This window comes from Myotis yumanensis, unplaced genomic scaffold (genome assembly GCF_028538775.1).
Source record: "Myotis yumanensis isolate MYYU_CA2020_CCGP unplaced genomic scaffold, mMyoYum1.0.hap1 SCAF_14, whole genome shotgun sequence".
NCBI lineage: Eukaryota > Metazoa > Chordata > Mammalia > Chiroptera > Vespertilionidae > Myotis > Myotis yumanensis.
The window spans coordinates 47,830,452-47,856,716 of record NW_027223765.1 but is presented as its reverse complement, the minus strand read 5'-3'; the positions used below and the strand labels follow the sequence as shown (position 1 = coordinate 47,856,716).

Sequence of the window (26,265 nt, the reverse complement as noted above, 5' to 3'; positions counted from 1 at the left end):
TCACCCACTTGCAATAAGGAACCTTTGACAATTACCTAAATAAACCTGTTAGTTAAAACACCGTGGACAACCTTACTGTCTAATACGCCTACACTATTATGTACTGTTACTACCTATTATTATTATATGTCTTGCATGCTCTATAGCAGTGATTTCCAACCAAGAGCGATTTTTCCTGCCTCCCTGAGGAAGCACATGGCAATGTCTGGTTGTCCCGATTGGAGGATGTGTCACCCTTTCCAGTCAGAAAGAACAAAAGGACAGTGAGAAAAGTATGTCACCATCTTTCTTTCTCTTTCTCTAACAGTGGTGATTGTAACCCACACCACCATTCTCTTGACATTGTTTCTGTAAATGCTGACTCTGACTAATATGTAGCTTGTAGATCAATAGCCTGTTTGTATAAGGATCCTAGGACCTAACCTTCAGTCATCCCAGCTCTAGGAGAATTGCTGACCTTCAACCATAGAGCCAGGATGACACACACCAGACCATCACTTGACCAGTTTCGAGGTCCTTATCAGAATGGGCTGTATTGGCCTGGCATGTAGAGAACTTTTCAACCCCTTCCACTTGATCTCTTAGTTCTACTTTCCCTTTCCCGCCTTATAGAAACCTCTGTCTTGCCGAAGCCAGTTTGGCTCAGTGGACGGAGCGTCGGCCTGCGGACTGGGGGGTCCCAGGTTCGATTCCGGTCAAGGGCATGTACCTGGGTTGCGGGCACATCCCCAGTGGGAAATGTGCAGGAGGCAGCTGGTCGATGTTTCTCTCTCATCGATGTTTCTGGCTCTCTGTCTCTCTCCCTTCCTCTCTGTGGAAGATCAATAAAATATATTTAAAACAAAAACAAAACAAAAAAAAAACCTCTGTCTGCACTGTGATGTTAAGGTGGGCTTTGCATCAAGGGTCCCCCATCTTCTCAGGTGACTGGCACTTGAATGAACCTCTTTCCTTTTTCACCAGCACCTGCCTCAGAAGTTTGGGTTTCGTGGTGGCAGGTAGCAGAAACTTGATTTCAGTTACAACTCCGTACTCTCCAGGCCCAGGTCATTCCCTCCTCTCTCTAAAAAATCAATTTCTAACCTTAACCTTTTTAAGTGCCTTCACTGCTGAGGCCCAAGCATGTGCAGTCTAGCTTGACTAACATCTTCTTTATTGTGGCAAATTGTTCTTGGTAGGTTTCTTCCTTTCATCTAACCATTTATTGGTGACAACTATACCATTCCCAAATTCAGTATGACATAAAGCCATCCCATACTTCTTTAGGAAGGTATTCTACAAAACAAATGTCCATAAATTTAAATGTAGTCACTTCTAGTAAATAGTTTCATTAATGGTAACTTAAATACATATTTTTATCACATTAAACTAAATGGTGTTATATTTCCCCAAGTAATTCTTTCATATGCAAATGCTCCATTTCTAATAAGTAAGGAAGAGGAAACTATTTCTGATGTACACTGGCAGGGCTTTTCCTTTTAATGAAGCATATCTCTACATTTTACTTCATCGTTGACATGTGAATCATGTGAAACTCGTCGTTTCAGAGTGAAATTTTCCTATACCCATACTCTGCAACACCAGCAGAGAACTCCCAAGGCTGTTAGAAAATAATGAGACAGAAGACAATAGAACCATTCTCCTACCCACACGCCCACACACTCCTCTTTCCTCTCTTCTTTTCCCCTCCCTCCCTAAGGCAGCGTGTGAGTGCACAGTGAAGGTGAGGTGTTCAATTCGATATTAAGAGTGGAATGTTAAAGGCTCTGCAAGTCCTGCAGTAAAGAAATCTGCACCACTATGTTTATTTCAGCAATCCCAGTTTTCCCTGGCCGCAGGATCTACTGCCATAAAAAGCCTCTTAACAGCCTATTTGTTCTGACTTTTTAAAAGGCACTTTTTACAGCGTGTTCCAGGTCGACTTTGGGACAACACTCTCTCAGCAACCATCTCTCACATGGCCCCTTGCCAAGGACTTCTTACAGTGAGACGCAGCAGAGGTGAGCACAGAAATAATCAATTCTGGATAGATCATGCTGCTTCTGTTCATACAAACTCTACTCCCAGAGGCCAATGTCGAGAAATCAGAAAAATTATTTAAATCTTTAAGTAACTAACAGTTAAAATGGCTGCAAAAGTCTCCCAATGTCTAAAATTAGTCCCTGCAGTAAATGCCCCTAAGAAAAAAGGACAGACATCACACCTGTGAGTTACAGAGATATAATTCACAATTCCTCGCGATAAACAATGAAAGGGCTGGTGCTTTTCTGATGAATAAATAGCTCTCTATATATATCAAATTCTAATATCATAAATATGGATTCTAACAACCGTATTCATGACTATTATTTACAGACAAAAGGCTGAAATCTATTGATATATTTTTAATTATTATATTTCCTGTCCTCTGAATGCATAAATCTGTTCAGTTCTATGATGAGAGCTCAAAATCAAGTATCAAGTATTTATCTGAACTTGCATTTTAAGAATTCTGCAACCCACTGTAGTGCCTTTGGGCCCCGAATGCATGTATTTTCCACCTTTTCTATTACAACTGTGCCTAATTTATTAATTACCTAAAACATCTAAATGCCAAGCAATTAATACGAAAGAATACTTTAAAAGCTCTTAATATGCTGTGAAACATCTTCTGCAAAGGGCAGCACTTAGTTGGAGCTACCTTTAGACAAATTACTTAAATGAGAATCTATGTATTTTGGAGTTGTCTACAAGAGGAAAATTAGGAAAAAAAGTGTTTACTACTGTGAAATCATTACATATTTGAATAAGTAAAGAAAATAAAGTAAATGAGCCTGGTGTAACCTTTATACCACTAAAATAAAACTTATTTAAAAAATGGAGTGTGGCAATCCTCCTCTTCTAAGTAACATATTTTAATAATGAATGTGTTTTATAATAAGCACTTTTAATTAGGAAAGCCTATTTTAATGGCATGGTGTTAAATCACTTGTGATAGGAACATACTTCTTTTTGTAATGCAGTCTGTATTTCCACCAGAGAGATTTGAAATCCCAAATCTACTTTCATGTACAGATGGAGATCTGCAAAGTGTGGTATCAATCAGAGATGTCAGACTTAAACTCTAAGGAAAAAAACTAAATAGTCTCTTGTCAACAGCAATGACTGAAGAAAAGTCCTTTGGAATTAGTCTGGAATGTAAAAAAAAAAAAAAGATGCTACAATAATTCCAACATCGCTTTGGGGGGCAGGTGGGTCTCACATGACCTTCACCATCAGGAGGTGTCTGGATTGGAGCTCTAAAACTACAGGGACCAAGGAAACTGGAATAACACACGTCAGAAGACGTTAAGGAGGTATGTCAATACTTTGGGGTAAGATGTTATCATTCCGATTTCAAAGAGTATTTCTGAGCCAGGCTTTCCAAGCTCTCAGTAGACCTACAATAGGCGTGTCAGGATAAACATATTAGATCTTGGCATATTTAACCTTCAAAGTCACTGGCTATCACAGATAATGAAATTGTTTTCAAAAGCGAAAAAGGAGCCCTAGCCGGTTTGGCTCGGTGGATAGAGCATTGGCCTGCAGACTGAAGGGTCCCAGGTTTGATTCCGGTCAAAGGGCACGATCCCCAGTGGGGGGCCTGCAGGAGGCAGCCAATCGATGATTCTCTCTCATCATTGATGTTTCTATCTCTCTTTCCCTCTTCCTTCCTCTCTGAAATCAATAAAAATATTTTTTTTAAAAAAGCGAAAGAGGGAAAGAGCCTACTGGGGGCAGGGCCCACATGAACCTGTCTTTACGTCTACACGCGTCCAAGAGGACTTGGGACAGAGCAAGCAGCGAATAAGCGCCTGCTCTCCAGAGGTAAGAGCACCATGACACGTGTAGCTGAATACACACGCATTTATACCCCCACACAATGTTATTTTTGGTTTAATCCCTACACGGAAAGAAGGGAAACCTGTGACCATTATTACAACATTTACATAACTCGTATCAAATATTAAGCTGCTAACACTTGACAGAAAGCTGGATCATGATGGCCTGTCGGTCACCATCCACAGCTCTGTTTGCTTTCCCATTCCCTTTGTTTAAAATGACCACTTAAGAAAGAGTGCTGTGCTCTGCCCAGCCTTCAAGTGACTTGTCAGGGTTCACACGGGGTAACTGGATTTTCTATGGTGCTGCAGTGGCTTGAGCCACCATTCTAGAGAGTCCTTCCTGGTTAGCAACACTAAGACAAATATTATTCCATAGCAGCCTCTTAGATCAAAGGGTGGACACGTGGAGTAGCCAGCAGGGACCTCAAAAATAAGACAATAATAAAAGCAACCTCACCACCTCTTTCGTGGCTCATTCATCACCTTCACACAACCTGAGAGGTAGGCTGTTCACCACAACCAGAGAGTCTATGGTTTCAGGCACAGACACCTGGAATGGGCACGCAGCCACACTGCCCATTTCTCCTCTCCAATCTCCAAACAGAACTGAACACCATGCCACTCACTTGACTCTGCAATACCTGAGCCACCCTGCGCACCACGGCCTGCACCACGGCCTGCCGTGTTCCTGCCATGGGATGCTCACTCAATTCAGAACTGAGATCAATAACCGCTAGAAAGGTGGGACTCTCACAGCATCATGGTGACGGAGTGCAAAAGCCACGAACTCTGCTGAGCCTCTGGCACAGGGTTTTCTCAGCCTTGACACTATGACACTTGGGGTCAGATAATCCTTTACTGGGAGTGCTGTTCTGTGCCCTGTAAGAGGTTGCACAGCATCCTGGGCCCATCAAGGTTCTAGAATAAGACCAACAGAAATTACCAGAGTGATTTTAGGTTCAGTTCATCATTTAATCTTTCCAAGTTCCATCATCTCCTCTCTTGCCTATGACTGGAAGGCCTGCCCCCATCTCCACAGGGCTCAGTCTCGCATTATATCCAGGTCTTTCCTCAAATATCACCTCATCAGAGAGGCCTTTTCTGCCCCCTACCTCACCCCAAAATAGTACCTCACTCGGCTTCATCCCTCTGGATTGCCTTACCTTGCTTTACTTTTCCCATAGCATTAAAATCCAGTGAGATGTTATATTATTTTGAGCATGCTTCACTGTGGGCCTCCACCAGGTAGGAGGGGAATTTTGTTTGCTGTGCTCTCTTTTTGTAGCCCAGGTGTCTAGAACTGAGCCTGGCTCATGGCCAGTGTTTGATAAATACTTTCAGTGAATGATCAATGAACTGAAGACTGGAGACAGGCACACAAACACACACACCTCACTCCTCTAAGTCCCTGATTTACGTAGCCAAAGACACAGAACCTTGGCCAGAATGTTGCTCAGCGGCTAGCACAGCACAACTTCTGGAACCACCACAGGGAAGAGGGGCCCCATGGGGTCCCCCTGGGTTTGAGGAGCTTATACGCCTGGAGCACAAGCAAGCTTTTCCCGAAGATCTTACATCTGCACCCCAGGCTCCCCGCGTGGAAGGCTGTTTGCAAATAGCTGGTTGTCTCCCCTCCACACTTAGTTCCAGTGGCTTAGAGAGCACAGCACACAGACAGGTGTGAACCCTCAGGAGAGGTTTCTACCTGGGGAGCCGCTTCCCCGCAAGGAAGGTTTCCCTTCCGACCAAAGCAGCCCAGCTCAGAGGGCTAGTGTGCGGGGCGACTGAGACCGACAAAGCACTGAGCCCAGAGTCAGTGCTCAGAAAACGTTACCTGCTGACTCCCCTGCGGCGTCTAAGTCCTCTGAACAGCACTGGATAATGGAGCAAACGCTCTACTGCAGGAACGGGAAGTTCTATGCGGTATGAAAGGGTGGCCATTAGCCATCTGCGGCTGCCAAAAACCTGAAATCTGGCTAATGTAGTTTGTATTTAATTTTAATTATTTCAATGTCAATAGCCATGTATGAAGGGTGGCGACAGAACAGGACAGTGCAACCCCAAGTACTCTAAAGAACCCCAAATTCATGGAGCTTTCCTGTTTTATTTGCAAACATGTCAGGCTTCTGAAATTAAATTTTCATTCCAAAAGTAATTTCTTTCCTATGACTTCTTGTATTATTATTAAGCCATGAGGTTGCTTAGATTTTAATACCCGAAAAAGATAACAAGGCTGCAGGCACCATGGGCTACTTATCCAAATGCCATTCCCCTGCTACTTAGCGGTAAATCCTGATTGATCTAAGCCAATCATGCTAATCCCATTTCTCTTGCCAGTGACTGGATTAAGCATGAACAGGAGATCCAGCTCTGACCAATGAAACAGAAGGGTTGATTGGCCCGAGGTAGGGTCTTCTGAGTAGCATTTTCCTTGTTCTTAAATAGAGATACAAGAAAGGGGAGAGGTACTTTCTCTCCTTTCTCTGGGCTTTATACCTCAGCACTGACTTCTGGAACTGCTGAAATATTAAAGCCACGAGGAAGGTGGTTCTCAGGTCAAGCCTCCTGAGTAAGGATGGTAAGGTAGACACAGGAACGTTCCTTAAAGAGGGCAGAGGCGCAAAGGTGTTGCCTGGGGGCGCCCTGCCTCTGGACGCCTCTGCAAAATGACAAACTGCCCTCGTGCTTAAGCCAGGAGGGTGGGGAGGTCTCCTTCAGAGACAAAATATGGAAACTGACACAAAAACCAACCCTCACTCAAACAAGCTCCTGGAAATGACTTCGGTATGCATTGGGGGGCGGGGGGGGGGGGATCCTGGTATTACTGCCAGCCAGGAGTATTGTTATCACAAAGAGAAGCAAGCCTTGAGTCCTTCCTTCTGGCACAGCAGGTACTTGGTCCAACTGGCCCGAGTGCTGAAACTTCCTTTTCACACCCTGGTGGATGGTGAGAGAAAGGGCACTCTTTACCCAGAGAAAAATGTTGGAAGGTAGCTCATTAGGAGGTGGTGTAAAAATATAAAAGCCACAGGGCCTTCAAAAGTGTCAAAATCACGCCCCAACAGGAGAGTGTGGACTAGGCGGTTCGCAGCTGCGAGGAGAAAATACCTCCCATTATCACAGCGAGCCCCGGAAGCAGGAACACACTGTAAGCGGCGCCCCTCGTTTTTTGCAGGTACGAGGCAGACGGCCCAGTGCAGGTTCATATTTCATCTTCCTGCTGAAATGTCTCGGGCGCCCAATCAATACCGAATGCAGTAATGGCGTGCACACCCTCCGACGGAAGAACGCAGGCCTCACGCTTGGAACGAGGGGGAAGGGTGGGACGGAGAGAAACCGATTCCAGGAGGGAAAGGGGCCAACAATAATCGGGGCAGAGCAACGAAATGATACCTTTGGGAGCAGCAAATCTCCACGAAACTTCAAGAAGGAGCTTGTTTTCCTCCCAGAAAATGGCCTCCAAACTGGAAGAATGTGGATCAGCAAAAACAGAAAATCTGGACCAAGTGGCTTCCCAGGCCCAAGGATGATCTCAAGGTCAACTAAACCCACCAAGTGGGCCACAGAGCACAGGACATGACCTACAACACTGCCACAGCCGCCCTTGTACTCTGCAAAAGCCCTCCATTGTGATAAGCATGGAGAACGTTTAAAACATTTAACCAGTCAGAGGCAATAACCGCTCACAGTGGACGGTGGGTGGTGAGTTAGAGGCCACTGTTCCATCCTGGGGAGGTCCCGGAGTGGGAGGAGTGGCCAGGGAGGGGAGGTGAGGAAAGTCAGGGATTTGGGCCAGTGTCTACTTTGATGATTTGTAATCGTCTATATGGCTGTCACAGAAACAGGACATATAATGAGCTATACTTTTGAAAATTAGGACACAGAATCATTTCCTTAAATCTTAAGCCGCTCAAGGAAGCGCTGTGCCCTTTGTATAGACAGTGATGGCGAACCTATGACACACATGTCAGAGGTGACACACGAACTCATTTTTTTGGTTGATTTTTCTTTGTTAAATGGCATTTAAATATATAAAATAAATATAAAAAATGTAAGTCTTTGTTTTACTATGGTTGCAAATATCAAAAAATTTCTATATGTGACACGGCACCAGAGTTAAGTTAGGGTTTTTCAAAATGCTGACACGCCGAGCTCAAAAGGTTCACCATCACTGGTCTAGGATAACTGTACCGCATGGAAGAAGCCTCTCAGTTCTTCTGAGGTGGTGATCACCTCCAAGAGATGAAGACTTACTTTTCCACACTGGAACGCAGCTGGACAAATGCGGAGCTAAATTTTTTCCTTAAACTGACTCGGTTTTTTAAAATCTTAAACATAAAATTAATAAGAAACTTAACACACTGAAATAGAAAATTAGCATGGCTGCCAGATATGAAAGTCACCAAGAAACAATGAAGCCACAAGATCAAATTCTCCATCAATTGATGAATATTCTATCAGCTAAAGATCCACCTCTATTAAAAGAAATACCGGCAAGTGACAGGAGTATTACAGACCTATTAGCACCAAATTCTGTGTTTCTCCTTGATAAATATCTGAACAAGAAATGACTTTATTATGTTAAATTCAAGTCCTTAAATCAGAGTAGTCATTTTTTATATGACATAAAATCATATCCAATACTACATCTGGGGAAAACGTTAGTTATTATACACTGTAGTATTATTAGTGAAAAGTAAAATTACTAGAAAGCATCTAATAAAGTTCCTACAGTTGCTAGAAAGAATCTCTAAAGAAGGCAAAGTTCTACATTATGTATGTACCGCTGATTTGTTTTTTTAACCTAAACCAGGTCCTGGTAGCAAAAGGTTTTAGTAGCAAAAGAGACAACCAAGAAGACACGCTACCCTTAGTGCTGCTAACCTCAAACAGAGCCCTGGGAGATGACCAGCTGGGAGACGGAGATGGGGTTCATTTCAGATCACTTAAAGCACTGACAACTAACAGCTCCTCTCTACACTGCCACCTGACCTAAGAACACTCAAGGTGAACTGACCACGAGAGGACCATAAGAGACATAAACTTTTGTTCAGGTACAGGATTACGCTTAACCTTGTGAACTGAGTTCCCCTCTACAATTAAACAGAGAGGAAATTCAGTGTTTACACATGCATTAGACACTTATTCCTGCTTTATTATCCCATTACTAAAACTTCACAGTCCAGAGACACAGCTCTCCCTTAGCTTGCATTGCTGCCAAGCTCATCCCACCAAGAGAAGAGACAGGATAAGCAATAAGAGTCCACACTCAACTTAATATTTTCAACAAAGAAAAGGCCAATAAAGTGTTACTGAACATGATACATACCAATGATATTGTATTTGCCAAAAAAAAAAAAAATCCACATAACAGCTTAACAGTAACCAAAGGAAAAGATAGAATGTTCCCATTTCATACAGTCAGAGAGTGGGTTTTATGAACCAAATCAGATATAACAAATGAGTACATATTGTTAAGTTAGAAAGGAAGATGAATAGCCTCTAAGTAAATCAAAAAAGCACATGCAAATCATGCTCTCCAATTGTCAGGCATGTATGAGGCTGGGTATATTTTCCTTTTAAATTAATCATGCCCCTCCACTAACCCACACTCCCTCCACCCCTGCCCCCAAGAAGATAGCTTCAAAGGAGAGAGCATCATCCTTCAAAATTTATGACCAGGGGGGGAAAATGTTTCAGTTCCATCCAGATATGAAAAATATATACTCATAGATATGTCTGTATGCCTTCTGTAGACCCACTGAATTTATAGGTTACTGAATATTACGATTTATGTTACATCAAAGCAAATATTGACCTCATCTCTGCCTAGGTCCCTGTTTACTGACTGCTTTGTTCAATAAATCGTGATGTTCATTTTCAAACTTAGTCAATAGCAGTTCATTAACTTCTGCATGGTTCATATCAGCATTTTATAAAATCTGAAATGCCAGTGAAAATGTTTTACCTAAAATAGTTTAGATACAGCCCATTACAGAAACAAAAGGGCTTTTGCTTTCCTTCTGGCTTTCTCTTCCCTCAAAATGGTTACAAAGAAAACTGCATGAATTCTATACAATTCAGCCATCTATTCAAAACTAAACCAAAAAAAAAAAATTATTTTAGAAAATATTGTTAATGTACTGGCATAAGAAATTGAAGTATCCTAGATATAATTCTATCTGATATTAAAATATTATAGAAATATAAGGCAGTATCTCTCATTTCTCAATGAGAAACACAATGGACATTTGTGTAGAGGTTCCAGACTTCTTATCTCTCTTCGTTAATGGGACCTTCCTTCCCCTATTATGTTATTATATCTGTAGCTCAGCCTGTTTCATTTGGTAGATATTTAGTGAGCATTCCATTATAAGGACGCACTATATTTACCCCAGTACCTAGTGCTGGTTATTTAGGCTGTTGGGCTGTTGGCTACAAGACCACTTCGGGGATATGCACTAGAGTTTCTGACAGACAGAGTCCTAGAAGCAGAAATATTGGATCAAAGACCATCGATATTCAACATTTTCTCAGATATTGGAAAGGAGTCCTCCAAAAAGGCTCCATCAATAAAGAAAATGTGGTACAGATATACAATGAAATATTACTCAGCCATAAAAAAGGAATGAAATCTTGCCACTTGCGACAACATGGATGGCCCTAGAAGATATTATGCTAAGTGAAATAAGTCAGACAGCGAGAGACAAATACCATATGATTTGGCTTATATATAGAATCTAAAAAACATAATAAATAAACAAACAAAACAGAAAACAAAGCCAGAGATAGAATAAACTGATGGTTGACAGATGGGGGCTGGGGGTGGGAAGATAGGTGAAAAAGGTGAAGGGGATTAAGAACTATGAAGGGCCAGTTATAAAATGAGTCATGGGGGTGTCAGGTACAGCATAAGGAATGCGGTCAACAATGTCCTAATAACTATGAATGGTGCCAGATGGGCACTGGGCTTATTGTGAGGCTCACTTCATAAGGTGTATAAATGTCTAATTACTGTGCCGTATACCTGAATCTATTATAATATTGTACATCAACTATAATTTAAAAATAATTTTTTTAAAAATCAAAAAGTCTCCATCAACTCACTACCATCAGAGCCAATTTTAAATCCTACCTCTTAGACTTCCATTTACCCAAGTTTTAAATGTCCCATCATAGCAACAACTGAAATTGTTATCACCGATATCCATTACTTGTTATCAACCCAGCGTTGAATACTGTTCAACCTTCCTAATATGCTTTCTCAGAGGTCTCAAGGGCCCTAAGAAATTTACTGCTGTCCTCCTAGAACACACAATGGCATCCATTACCTTCACAAACACTTGTGAAACCATCTCAGAGAGAAGATGCCAAGAAACTTTAGAACTCAGGCAGCCAGGATTAAAATAAAAGTTTTAAAAGAAAAAAGACATCTCCAAGATGTAAAAATAATTTCTTTCAAACAGTGCACGGAAAAGAAAACAAATTCAGCCAAGTACTGAAAAATGCTCACGGTGCCCTAAGCATATGGCAACACATTTTTCTCTTTTATACATAAAGTCCTGATTCGTGTGTGACCATATGTGTTTTTTCTCACTCTATCTATCCTTGTAATCACCGATCAAGTGTAAAGAAAAAAGAGTACCTACAGGAAAAAACAGTTGTTCCACAATACGTCCTCTACCTGAGGCCCTCCTATTCCAAAACATGTAAGTAAGAACAGAGAATACAAAGATTAATTACACACAAAGGTTCTGCTCAAAGGGCATCAAGTTTAAAGGGTGTAAAATATATGAATAAAACATAACCCCATATCTTAGCAGGACCAAGTCCAAATATTTTTTATCTGTATAACCACACCACCAATCCTCACTCACTCATTTTAAATTGCGAGCAATGGCCCCTCCTATTAACCTTGGGGTCATTCTAGGCAATACATTCTGCTCTCTCTTTCCTGCACTAGTGGTAATGAATTCCCCTGGGCTCTTTCCTTTCATCTCTCAAATCCTTGACAAACAACCACATCATTTTCATCCTATCTTCTTCCTCACTGACCATTCCCTAAGCCTACAACCAATGGTTTCACTCTAACATAAAACCAACTTTGTTCACTTCCACCATGAAACAAACCCTTAACGACTTCCTATCATCCTCAAAAAGATGTTCTAGGACACAAGCAGGATCCTGTCAGGACCCTTCATGGTCCAACTCCAATACTCTTTATTATTCTCCTCTCTCTCTCCACCCTCCCAAATGCTCTTAGACCCACTGAGCTGCTCCCAGGTCCCTGGTCCCTGCTGGGATCATTTCATGCCCCAAGGCCTCCCAGACCTGCCCACCTTTAAGGACTGGGATCTGGCAGTAGCAATTCTGAGGAGCTTCTCCGGCCCCTCCCTTTATAGCACAACACCTGGCATACAGTAAGCAGTTAAGAACTATGTTGAATGAATAAGTAAATAACGACTGTTAATAAACTGTAAATAGGCTAATAGGGAATTATAGAGCCAAGATGAAATTTAATTGCAAAAAATAAAGGGAAGACGAATAAGTTGGGGAGAGAAAGGCCAAGCTAAGCATGAAGGTGGGGTGCCTTTGAACTGGGGCTTGGGAAGATGAATCTCAAGGCTGATTCATCCCCAACCGCGTGGTTCCACCAGACCAGAAGGTCTCTGTTGCAAAGGAAATGTCTCTGGGAAAATGATTCCCTTGAGACTTCAGAGAAGGAAGGGGGCGGGGGCCGCAAATAGTACAATATTAACACTAAACTTTGAGGTTCTTCAGTGCCTTCCATGGTTCTAACGACAAAAGCAGGCTTCTGCAGGCATGTATATTTTGCTTTACCCTGTATAAACATTATTAAAAATAGGCATGGAAATGTTATTTTAGGAACTTAATTATATCTTAAGTTCACCAGAGGAGCTCATTACTTAAAAGGATCCAACGGTGAAACCTTTTGTAAATCACCCACTAATTTATCTGCATTTCATGGCAGGACCCCCTTAGTGAGTTTCTAAGAACAGACTCTGGCATGAGTCCATTTATCCATCCATCCACTCATCCACTTGAAGAATATGCATCAACTATGCACAAAATGAAATATGCTGGCACACAGTAGGGAAAAAAAAATTATAAGCTATACCAATCCTTGTCCCCAAGGATTCCACATTTAGCTGGGGAAATGAGACATACACCGACCCACACACACAACACAGGTGTGTGTTATAAAGCCAGATGCTTATATGAATAGGGTAGTGCAGTGACATATAGTTAAGAGCCAACTGAGTAAATACCTATTCCACGCCAGAACAGAGGCCAAGAATTATACCAGGTGATTACATACATCACCACCTCTACTCTTCAAAGCCACCCTGCAAGGTTTGTCCTTTTATCGCCATTCTACAGCTGGGCAAGTCATCAAACCCCGGGACAATGAGAAAGGACCTTGCATATATCTCCTCCCACAATTTCCTGGCCACAGCATGAATGCCTCCTAGAATAATCCTACTTGACCTTCAACCAGCGTAACACCAGGTGCTTCTTATAAGAAATTTCGGTCATTGCATGTCTCAGTTTTGTATTCCTCTAACCATGAGAAGCGTTACCCTTGTTTTGAATCATGAAGTCTTTCTACACAGAAGGAACAAGAGATAGAACCTGCAGAGAACCAAATTGGATAGGTAAAAAAGGGGTGGGAGGAGAAACCACTGCCTGTTTTTCTCCCAAGGCTTTGAGGGGGAGGAGAGAGAACAAAGTTTTATGAAAATGCCTCAAATTTCCACTTAAACTTGGTCCAGATTTGTTTCTCATTTCCCTTTCCAACAATGATGACCTACCTAACATGTGTTCGTTTTTGTGTAATAATTACAGAAGTTCTGGGCAAACTCCAAAATTCATAAGCTATCATCACCTCAAGTAACACAGAAAAATATCTGTATGTTAGTTGAGTAAAATTAATATAAAAGAAACTGGTTTAATATTTCCAATAAGATACTCTTACTTGAACTACTGCCCCCTCTTTTTAGTATAATTCTTCATAAAATACATAAAAATGTCCTCCCCCTTCTTTCCCTATCTTGGTATAAAGAAAATAAATCCAAAGACATAAAGCAATCTTGAAATTACATTGCTATTATTACCAGTTAACAATAATACTTACATTTATGTTCTGCTTCATATCTCTGATGCATAATATTTCCCTATTGAACTCAGCTGTTAAGACCCACCTTTTACAGCAGACAAATTAAGAACCAGAGAGATAACCAATCTTCAGATGATCGTAATGGGACTAGAACACGTATCTCCAGGCTCCTCCAGCCCTCTGTGCTAATACTGTGGGTGTTCACAATGGCGCTGTTTAAAAAGCCTACAGAAGCGAAGGTGTTTGGCTCTTCAAATACAAACAGGATGAATGCATTATCCAGATGATGCTACTTGGCTACTTCTAAAGTGCAAAGTTACACTAACATCAATGAACTGCTGTTATGACAATATCCTAAAAGCAAGCAATACACACCTCAAATACTTAAAACTCTCCGCAAGTGACTGGGATGGAATGCCACTGGAATAACCCAATCAGCATCATTCACCAAACCCCCACAGGAAGGCGACCTAAGGAGGAGGACATAGTAACCCAGGGGCCCAGAATGGCCAATAGCCCACTCATGTCCCTGATCCATGTCCTCACCACCCCACTCCCTCATCTTTGTTCCTCAAAAGTCCTCTCCAAAACAGGACCACCAGAACCACAATGAATGCCAACTGAACACTTGCCAAGGGAAATGCAGGGCCCGAGGAGGAGAAAAGGGAAAAAGATAAGTTGCAAATCTCTGAACACTTCTGTGTGAGCCAGGCTAACATCTGCTCCAAAACCTGGGCTGTATCCGTGTGAGCAGAAGTTGGCAAGCCTTTTCTGTAAAGGAGCAGATAATAATATCCCAAACTTTCTGGTCAAAGGTCTATGTGAGCTACTCAACTCTTCAGCTGTAGCCTGAAACCAGCCCAAGAAAATACACAAAGGAATGGTTGTGTTCCGATAAAACTTTACTCTCAAAAATAGGAGGTGGTTTATAGTTTGCCAACCAAACCCCTGAACTTGAGGGCAGTTTTCGTAACCCTTATTCTCAAATCCCAAATGGGAAATTCTGGTGAAATACAAATAATTGAATTTAGCTTGCTTAGCTCTCAGTATTAACTGGTGACCCCCACCCACTGTCAATCACGGTTGCCCACTGAGAGTTCCAATCAAAACAATAATAAAGGTGGCAAACAGAGCACGAAGTAATATTAGGCACTTTATGCCGGGAATTCATTAAATTTTCTGATTAAAGAAAGCACATTCTGCCCTGACCGGCGTTGCTCAGTGGTTAGAAAGTGGGCCCCGGGCACTGAAGGGTCCCGGGTTCAATTTGCGGTCAGGGCACGTACCTAGGTTGCAGGTGGCTCTCTCACACTGATGTTTCTCTCTCTCCTTCCCTCTCTTCCACTCTCTCTACAAATAAATGGGAAAAATATCCTCAGATGAGGATTAACGAAACAAAACAAACAAAAAAAAAGCACATTCTGACCTGGCTGGGAGTTTATGCCCTGGACCTGGGTTAACCTAGAAATGTGGTCCATTCTCCCTATAGTATCCTAGAACTGCCTATCATCACAGAAAGATGAACAACCTTGTTGTCAAAACAATGGAATCCTGCTCTTTGCAACCCCCAGCCTGAATTGCCTGTAACCTGTAATCGTTATACCTATTCTTACTCCTTTTGCCTACTCCCCTATGCCTGTAATTCCTTTTGCCTACTTTCTCGTGTAATCTTTGCCTTCTATCTAATATATGCAGCTGGCTGGGGAGGGGGTAAGGGGGGTAGTTAGAGCATATTTTTGTGGATGACCTGCAGCTCTCCCATGTTGCTGGCTATAATGGAAAATAAAAAGCTCATATAGGATTCACCCTGTATCTGGTTAATTGACTCAAGTAGTGACAGGCAGCCCGAAGCCGTTCCTTATCCACTTTCACAACATCTGGTTTACTGTAGTTTCAAGGCCATGGGCTGGCCCTGCCTGGGTAGCTCAGTTGGTTAGAGTATTGTCCTGATACACCAAGGAGGCAGGTTCAATCTCCAGTCAGGGCACATACAGAAATCAACTAATGAATGCATTAAAAAAAATGTAACAAATCAATGTCTGTCTGTCTGTCTGTCTGTCTCTCTCTCTAACCAAGAAATATTTTGTAAAATTTTAATAAAATAAAGGCCTTGGTCTGATGTGCCAAAAGTAATAGACAGCAACTCTTTCTCCTTCCTGCCCTTTCTTTGTCCATTTGCCATTCGCTAAGGAATGTCTTTGATGGACCCCGTCTTCTGGACATGAGAACCAATATTCCACCACTTTAGTGTGAAGGGAAGCAGAATTTGCTCCCCCAAAATATGTCTTTGGGGATGTTGATTATTTTAAGGTGGTTATTTTTTAAGAAACAGAAGACAGGAAAAACCTTTGACCTTCCCCATGAAGAAAGATACTATCAGAGATAACTACGGTTTAATATGAAGCAGACGGCATAGACAGGAAGGAGCCTAGCAAGGCCCATTGGAGCAAAGTCCTCCCTGTGCCCAGTGTTTCAAGATGGCCCAACAAACATGTGTTTGCTAAACATTAACTCTTTGCATCTCCTTACTTCCCTCTGAAGTGCTAGGCCCCTAACTCCCCCTGCTTCCTTCGTCCTCATCTACACGTATGAAGCATTTTGTCATATTGTCTTCAAAATTTTTATGCTGATGTAAGTTCCCCTAGTACATGTAATTAAAACCTGATCTTCTCCTGTTAATCTGCCTATGCCAGGAGAACTTTCTAAGGGTGTGAAGCAACTGCTGATGGAGCAACCTCAGTATACGTTTCAGGCAGAACTGTGTAAAGCATGAGGAATGCACACCATCAAGTGATACCGTTTCATTCTCTTCTTCTCCTTTTATTTGCTGAATTGGGGCCAGCAAGTGACCTCCCTGGTTCTTCCAAACCAGTCCGTATCTCTCAGGGCATCCTTACATGACTGTCCTATCCCAATTCCAGAAAAGAAAACACAATAGGAGTTGACAAACTATAGCCTGTGGGCCCTATCCAGCTGGCCAGCTATTGGAATATGGCCTACAAATAAGAATGATTTCCGTATTGTTGTTAGTTAGTTAGTTAGTTAGTTTTGGTTAATCCTCACCTGAGAATATTTTTCCCATTGATTTTAAGAGGGAGGGAGGGAAGCAGAGAGGGAGTAATGGGGAAAAGGAGAGAGAGAGAGAGAGAGAGAGAGAGAGACATCAATGTCAGAAAAACATAGCAACTGCCTCCCACACAAGCACTGACTGGGACAGGGATCAAATCTGCAAACCAGGTAATGTGCCCTGGACCAGGAATCAAGCCTGAGACCCTCCGGTGCACAGGCTGACACTCAAACCACTGAACATACCTGCCAGGAGTGGTCTCTATCTTTTTAGTGGTTGAGGGGGGAAAAAATTAATAAGAAGTATCCTGGGCGAATGAGTAGGAGCTGGGACGAGGAGGGGGAAAGGGAGGGGAAATGGGACAGACCTGTAATACTATCAACAACAGAAATACATTTAAAAAGAAAAAGAAGTATAATATTTCCTGACACATGAAAATTCAATAGAATTAAAATTTTAGTGTTCATAAATACAATTTTATGGGAACACAGCCCGTTTGTCCATATTACCTATGGGTGCTTTTGCACTAAAATGGCAGCGCTGAGTGGTTGCAATAAACACCACACGCCCGGCAAAGCCTAAGATATTCACTATCTGCATCTTTCCAGAAAAGCATGAAACCCCTGAAGTTGAACTATTAGACTTGCCGTCCGTAGAAGACGTTCCCAATCCAGACAACGCATTCCAGAAATACAAAATGAAGACGCATTAAGTCCACCAGATATCTACAATGACACCATCTGAGAGATCACACACTATGTCCACTCCTAACTACGCAATGAGAAGAGTGTAAGCCTTGCGTTCCTTCACTCCATTTTCAACTGGAGATGCAGATGGGATGTAACTTCCAACTCTAGACTAGCACCATTAGTATCCTAGATTGATGAACTGTAAATAGCAGGCCACTTTTTGCTGCTTCTGAACTGAACTGCAGCCACAGAGTACAAAAAGATAAATTTTCTTTGGGTTTCTTGGCAAGGAGCTCTCTATATATGTAATTTTGGCTTTTGTCTCCCAATTTCCTTCATTTATCAAAAATGTTGACAAAAAGGCTCTAATTAGATCATTCTAATCACAAGAAACTGGGTGTGATGGAAGACTTCAGAATCACTATCTGCTCTTTGCAAAACAAAACAGATAGGCTATTCTCCCTGTAGGGGCAGGAGATTTATCAAGAGACAAAAGGATGCAAAAAGCCAATAGATAAGGTGTAATTAAAGATCAGGCCTATAAATTTTACACTGACATAGATTTAAGAGGATTTGCAGGTAGAAATTCAGGATTTAAAACCCAAGTATCATTATGAAAATAATACTGTTCAGTTCTGTATGCAACAACATTCTATAATATATAGGTTTATTATTAAGACTAATGCTCTGTGCCTTCCAGCCCTTTCATACAAAGAATTTAAATTATTCAGTGCCAAAGAAATTTCCAAAGTGGCCTATTTTCTTCAAGCATTCCTCCTTAATTAGCTACATGTTCCATGTATTGAGCATCTAAATCTGTTTTAGAAATAGCAATCACCTATCATAATCTCTGTTAGTTGTTAGAGGCATTAATTTAGAAGGTCTGTGTATTCTTATAGGTTTTCATTCCTACCCCCCTTTATAATGTAATAAAATTACTTCCAATAGGATATTCAACATGGTTATAATACAGGGTGGGGCAAAAGTAGGTCTATAGTTGTTTGTATAGGACATAATACAATCCTATACAATAAAAGCCTAATATGCAAATCGACTGAATGGTGGAATGACCTGTCGGTGGGGTTGGGGCTGGCAAGTGGGCTGTGCCAGGCCAGCCAAGGCGGGTGCCAGCAGGCAGAGGGAGGAGGCGACAATCAGAGAGTTGGTGGCAGCAACCAGCTGCAGCAGAGGGGCAATCGTGGGGTGGGACCAGCCATTCGCTGGCCGGTGCCATCCCCCGATCAGCCACCAGTAGCCTTCCATAGAGGGAGGCCAGACTGATGGCTTAGGCCCACTCCCAGTCAGACATCCCCTGAGGGCTCCCGGACTGGGAGAGGGCACAGGCCAGACTGAGGGACCCCACCCCCTTCCTCGAGTGCATGAATTTTCATGCACAGGGCCTCTAGTAATTAATAAAGTATAAACTGTGTTTGTGTGTTCACAACTGTAAACCTACTTTTGCTTGCCCTGTAGTGCTCTCTCTTCACTGGCTCAAAGGCCAAAATTAAAAAGAAAAAGAAAAAGAACTTCAGAATACTATATAGTAGAGAGGGCTGAAGTATATTCGACTAAGATCCAACTTGAAACTAAAGTTGCATCTTTTAGATTAAAGCATAAATGATCATTTTGATATATGATGCTCTATAATATTCAGCAGGTATTTAGCAGCTCAAGACTAGCCTCTGAAATCCCAGCCACTGGAAAGACAGAAAAGGAAAGGCTGCATCTTTTGGAAAATGACAAGTTTGGCACAATAACTCATTAACAAGTAAAGTTCAGAAATAAATTTAGGGGGAAAACAGATTGAGAAAACAGGTGGGAGGGATAATTTAAGGTACTTTAATAACTTCGAGGCAAACCAGGCTTGAATATTTAAACTTTTAGGGAATCACAAAAGGTATGAACAGACAGAAGTGTGGCTTGAAGGTGATTCAAAGTGAACCTTCCAGAGAGTTTAATGAGAGGCTACTGACCTGCGAGATCCCACTCAGAACAGTCACTTACCGGAGTAGGCCCAGTACGGGTCCCCAGAGGCCTTGCGCCTGCGGATCTGTGAGGAGCTGCTGTGTCTGCTGTCCTGAAGGGACCCGACGTAGCCTTCGGTCAATGCTGGAAGGAAGACAGGAGAGCCACAGTGAGACAACGGCAGCACCACTGAGCCCAGGAAGGTGTCAGATGCACACCAGTAAGTGACTTCTGGGAAGCACAGGCCTTGGAATAACGTATAGAACCTATTGGTTTTACAGAAAAACAGCTACAGGAGACTCTGGAGATATTACCGTGGTCACTATTAATATTAATCACAGCTTACAGCAAGCCAGGAAGCTCAATGCACTAGGCACTTTATATACATTACTAGAGGCCCAATGCACAAAATTCCAGCAAGGGGCTCAGCCCTCACAACCTTGGCCGGCCCTCACAGCCCTTCGCAGACCGGAAGGGCATTCGGTTGTTCGGTCTAATTAGCATATTAGCTCTTTGTTATATAGGCTCTTACTCTGCAAGGCAGTCAACCTGGACCTTAGAGAAGTTCTTTGACGTGCTCAAGGTCATACAACTAGGAGACCTGGAGCCTGCATCCAGCCTATGTGGTGGGTACAAAGGACCTCCGGCCTCATTTGATCTTCAAGGGCGAGGGTCACTCCATCTCTTTTACAGATGGAGAAAGTGAGGCTTAGAGCCCAGGTCACTGAGGTAAGTGTGCAGCAGGTCACGGACCCGAACTTAAGTACCTACATCCAAGCCAGGGCTGCTGCCACCCACATGCAGCACAGCCTGAGCCTAGGAGACTCCCAAGGTTGAGTGGCAGACTTCCCCAACCTTTGGACCCGAAGACTCGGTCACCTATTGTACATGAGGATATGAAATTTAAACCCTCCAAGGACAACAGAATAGAAACACTGCCCTGGCCAGGTGGCTCCCTTGGTTGGGGCGTCATCCTGTCCACCAAAAGGTTGCAGGTTTGAATCCCTGTCAGGGCACATACCTAGGTTGTGTGTTCAGGCCCAGGTCAGGGTGTGTATGAGAAGCAACTAATCTATGTTTCTCTCACATCGATGTTTTTCTCTCCCTCTCTCTCTAAAAAATCAATAAACATATCCTCAGGTGAGGACTTAAAAAAAAAAAAGAAACACTGCTTAATGATGTATTTTTTGAAAACTCAAACTGAATCCGATCTTCGACCCCATGGTGGAGGTTTCCATCTGCCAGCTCTTGTGTTCAAAGCCCGCCCCTCCCATCCCATCATGGATGCAAATCTCTTTTGTTGTGAGCCCACACCTGAGTGCACTGATGTGTAAAAAGACAAATATCACAGGTGCCCAGAATCCAAAATGAAATGGAATTACGCTTCAAACAATACATCCCAGCTGTCTATGTTAACATTTAAATGCATCCAAACAAAATCAAATGTGCTTTTAAAAAGCAAAGAAAGCAGTTAGGGGGACTGCACAGTCAATTAAAAATTAGGAAGGCACCAGGAAAACATAATACAATTTCTATTCCAAATTAGTCAGAGTAATAATAATAATAATCTCACCATGATGGCATTAGCAATGTCGACACTGAGACAGTCGTGAAGTAAATGAGGAAACATATAAAATACTTTATGCTTACATGTCAATTGCAAAGACATGTTTAATGCTTAAACAAAGAACAAAGATATTCCAGCAAGATGAACCCTTCAGAGGGAAAGAAGAATCTTTTAAAATCCGGAAACACATCGAAAAAGCAAAATTGATGTCATTTATGCCTAGTCATTGGTCCTGAATGGCACAGTAGAAATCTAAGTCACTTTTCATTTTTAAAGCGTGTTGAAGTTTTAGGTACCTATCATCCACTCCGTCCTAGTTTTTGCAGACGAGCCATACAAAGCCCCAGGAAGTTGACCATTCTAAGCTTCTAGGGATCAAAATTAAATCTCTCATCTCCTCATCTACTTTTTGTCTATAGACTAAAGCACACGAAATGAATAACTGTTAACTGTCCACGTATATAGAAAGCTTTTACATGTATCTGTTTTCTGTGTATCTTAGAGCTAGTTCACTCTAATTATTCCCAAATAATTCTTGCTCTTAGTATCAGGACAATGAGTAAGAGTGTTTTGGCCTTGGGAATAATCCATGTGGCTTCCATTAGGGCATGTGATTGAGCCTAAGTTTCCTTATCTGTAAAATAGAGCTAAAAATCCAACCCCATAGGATAGTTATTTAGAAATACAAGTTATTGTGAGCAGAGCACCTAACTGAGCGTGGGGCATACGGTGCTTTTAAATGCCTGGTAAAACAGTGGCCATTTGTTGCTGTCACTGTTTTTGAAACCACCATAGCCCCCACTTCCTTAGTCAGAGTCATACTTGGGAGAGCCTTGCACCTTACCTCTCCTATCTCCCTGCCAGCTATTGTGTGTGTGTGTGTGTGTGTGTGTGTGTGTGTAATGAGGGAGTGAGGGGGGCAACAGAATGACACTAGTTTGGCTTAAGCCAGGAAGACTATGCCCCTGTCCCCCAACCAGATGTTTAAAAATGGGGACATCCACCAATCAGAGAGATTCTCCTCTCTTCCTGAGGTCTTAGGGCATGAGCTGGAAGCCTCAGGGGGTGACTGAGGATCCAGCAAAAGGTCAGCAGAGGAGCTCAAGAATGGAACCATCCAACAGCAGACTAGAGGATCACAAGAATCAAGTCAAAGATTTGAAATACGAAGAAGCAAAAAACACCCAACTGGAAAAGCAAAAAGAAAAAAGAATCCAAAAATATCAAGATAGTGTAAGGAGCCTCTGGGACAACTTCAAGCATACCAACACCGAATTATGGGCGTGCCAGAAGAAGAGAGAGAGAGCAAGATATTGAAAACCTATTTGAAGAAATAATGACAGAAAACTTCCCCCACCTGGTGAAAGAAATAGACTTACAAGTCCAGCAAGCACAGAGAAACCCAAACAAAAGGAATCCAAAGAGGACCACACCAAAACACATCATAATTAAAATGACAAGAGCAAAAGACAAAGAGAGAATCTTAAAAGCAGCAAGAGAAAAACAGTTAGTTACCTACAAGGGAGTACCCATAGGTCTGTCAGATGATTTCTTAACAGAAACTATGCAGGCCAGAAGTGAGTGGCAAGAAATATTCAAAGTGATGAATTCCAAGAACCTACAACCAAGATTACTTTACCCAGCAAAACTATCATTCAGAATTGAAGGTCAGAAAAAGAGCTTCACAGATAAGAAAAAGCTGAAGGAGTTCATCACCGCCAAACCAGTATTATATGAAATGCTGAAGGGTATTCTTTAAGAAGAGGAAGAAGAAGAAAAAGGTAAAGATAAAAATTATGAACAACAAATACATATCTATCAACAAATGAATCTAAAAATCAAGTGAATAAAAAATCTGACGAACAGAATAAACTGGTGAATAGAATAGAAACAGGGGCATAGAAAGGGAGTGGACTGACAATTCTCGGGGGGAAAGGGGTGTGGGGGTACGGGAAGAGACTGGACAAAAATCATACACCTATGGATAAGGGGGGGTGGTAAGGGCAGGGGGTGGAGTGGGAACCAGGTGGAGGGGAGCGATGGGGGGAAAAAGAGGAACAACGGTCATAATCTGAACAATAAAGATTTATTTAAAAAAAAAAAAAAGAATGGAACCAAGCCAGAGGAAGCAAAATCTGTGCATGATTTCTGTTGCCAAATTTTTAAGCCAGAGACAAAGCCAATTTAAAACCAACCCCATGGAAGCTTTAAATCTCTAAGAACCAACTACCTGCAAAGTTTACTTTTCTGTCTCTCATATGCAAAAGATGCCCAAATGATACAAATTGTGACCTGGTGACCTTCAAACAAGGCACTTCAACTTCTGATCATCAAGTTCTCCATCCATAAAGGCCATTGTTAAACTCCAGCTCTGGCTCTCAACTCTGGATGCTTTAATAATAATAATAATCCTGCCGAAACCGGTTTGGCTCAGTGGATAGAGCATCGGCCTGCGGACTGAAAGGTCCCGGGTTCGATTCCGGTCAGGGGCATGTACCTGGGTGGCGGGCACATCCCCAGTGGGAGATGTGCAGGAGGCAGCTGATCGATGTTTCTCTCTCATCGATGTTTCTAGCTCTCTCTCTCTCTCTCTCCCTTCCTCTCTGTAAAAAATCAATAAAATATATTTAAAAATAATAATAATAATCCTATATAATAAAGAGCCAACATGCTAATTAGGCCAGACGGCAGGATGACCTTCCCGAGTGACCTTCCAGGATGACCAGTGGGCGGGGGCGGGGCCGAGAAGGCCTACTCTTGAACGAATTTTGTGCATCGGACCTCTAGTAATAATAATATTAAAGAACCCTATACCCTGGATCCTACCTGCAGATATTGGAATTTAATTGGTTGGGGTGGAGGAGGTATGGGGGGGAGGGGGCAGATATCAGTATTTTTTTTAAGTTATCCAGAAATAAGAAGCACAAACCTCCCTGGATAAGCCAGACCTAGGGTCCTGTTCATTCTCAGCCTCTACCCTGCAACCTGTAACTTCACATGGTAAGTATAACACAAGTAAAGAGCTGTCCAGGCAGAAACAACTTGCTGCAGAAATCACCCGGGGGTGGTGTTAACCTCAGAATTTAGACCAACAAACCTGAACTGAGCCAGAGCTCTAGCCAGGAACCTGACAAACAAACGAAGCAGGTATCACCGTAAAGGGAATGAGGTAAACCTCAAGGGTATGAACTCCTATGCCTTTTACAGGAGATGTTATCTAGTATCACAATCTCCACAACCAGTCCTCCTTTTGTCTTTTTCTTTTTCTTTCTTTTTTTTCTGAAAAGGAGAAGCTTTCCATTTCCCAGAACCTTTGAGAATGTCAGGCTGGGGCAAAGTAGGACGAAGGCAGCCAGCCTGTCTCTCATTTGTGTGGCTTCCACACTGGCAGCTCCATCACCCATCCTGCTGGACAGCAAGGCGACGGGTCCAGAGCTGCATCAGTAAGCGCGCCAACCTGCCAGTACCGAGAAGCAGACCCTGAGGCCAAAAGTCTTCACCTGGACTGGGCAGAGGCCGTCGGTTTGGGGTTCCAATACCTGCCAGCTCCCCCAACCCATTAAAATAGTAGTGAAAAAGCAAAACTACAAAGATGTATTTCATCCAAGAAACAAGGGGGTTACATACTGGAGGTCCTCCCCTGAATGCAAACCAATGCATCCATGTCCCCAAGAGCAGACACCTTCCCAGCCATCCGCACACATTGCACTGGTGTGAGCAGTGGAACTGCCTGTCTAAGGTAGTTCAACTTGGAACAAAAATAAGAGGTGTTGTTTTGCTTTATACAGACCAAAGAACAAGCAGTAACATACGGGACAGGGCCATCTCGAGGAAGGTGGGTCCCCCTGTCTTCATCCCACCCCCCAGAGTGCTGAGGTAGAACTCAGGGTTGGAATGGGCAGGAAGCCCAGCTGCAGTAGCTCGGGTGGTTGAGCGTCATCCTGTGCACCAAAAGGTTACAGGTCAGATCCCCAGTCAGGGCCAGAGGGAAGGCAACCAATTAATGTTTCTCTCTCACACTGATATCTCTCTCTCTCTCTCTCTCTCTCTCTCTCTCTCCATGTCCTCAGGCAAAAGAGCCTGCTTCTGAAGAGCATGCTGCACAGCCTCTGAGCTCCCTAGAGATTAGGAACTCACAACCTACCACCCGCGGTGGAACCTTACAAATGATGGCTGTTCAGTTCTGAGTGACTACATTAATAAATACATGAAAAATGGGAAGGCTGGTGGATGTCTGTGTTGGGGGTAAGATTATGTGTATCCACATGTATATGCTGTGTTTATATAAACCACAAGCAGAAACACCACCTTCTCCCCTACTGTCTCACTCTCTCTCCCACCCTCTCAGAAACAACAAACACCTACAAGAGAAGCTGGAAGAAATGACCTCAGGACCTCTCTCCCCTACTGTCTCACTCTCTCTCCCACCCTCTCAGAAACAACAAACACCTACAAGAGAAGCTGGAAGAAATGACCTCAGGACCTCAAAGCAGTTCTTTGGGGCGGCAACTCAGAAATGAACAGGGTAGCAGGGGACTTTATCCCCTGGCACGTAAACCATGCGATAAAGATGACTATATTTAGCGTTCCCTGTCATTTCCTCTATGTCAGTAATGTGTGATTTCTTTTTCCCTGAATAAGAACATAATCATGGACTACTGGCACTTGCATATTTAAAACAAAACAAACTCTCAGTTTCCAAATGTATGTTAATCATATAACAAAGTTTTTTTATTTTAAAAAACTTTTTAAAATTATTATTTGAAAAGCGGTCAAAAAGATATATCTAGTATCTTAAAGCACTTAATACTTTACTGGCAAGGAGCAGAGATTTGCAAAGAGAAACAATCCATGGTTCCCAAGATACAGACTCAGCACACCAAACTCAATCAATTTTAATACTCTTTGTAGCTTCTAAACTCCAACAGCCAAGCAACAGCGGCATGGCGATGATATGTATAGTAAGGCTATGAATC

General features: G+C 42.5%; 1 protein-coding gene across 3 annotated transcripts in view; it reads right to left on the bottom strand.

Moving 5' to 3' along the window:
- PTPRG (protein tyrosine phosphatase receptor type G) overlaps positions 1-26,265 on the bottom strand; it is a 675,258-nt gene that overhangs the window by 480,428 nt on the left and 168,565 nt on the right. For all 3 annotated transcript variants that reach the window (XM_070390897.1, XM_070390899.1, XM_070390898.1), the window contains exon 2: positions 19,762-19,866. In XM_070390897.1, coding sequence (XP_070246998.1) covers positions 19,762-19,866 — 105 coding nt within the window. The remainder of the gene's footprint in view (positions 1-19,761; positions 19,867-26,265) is intronic.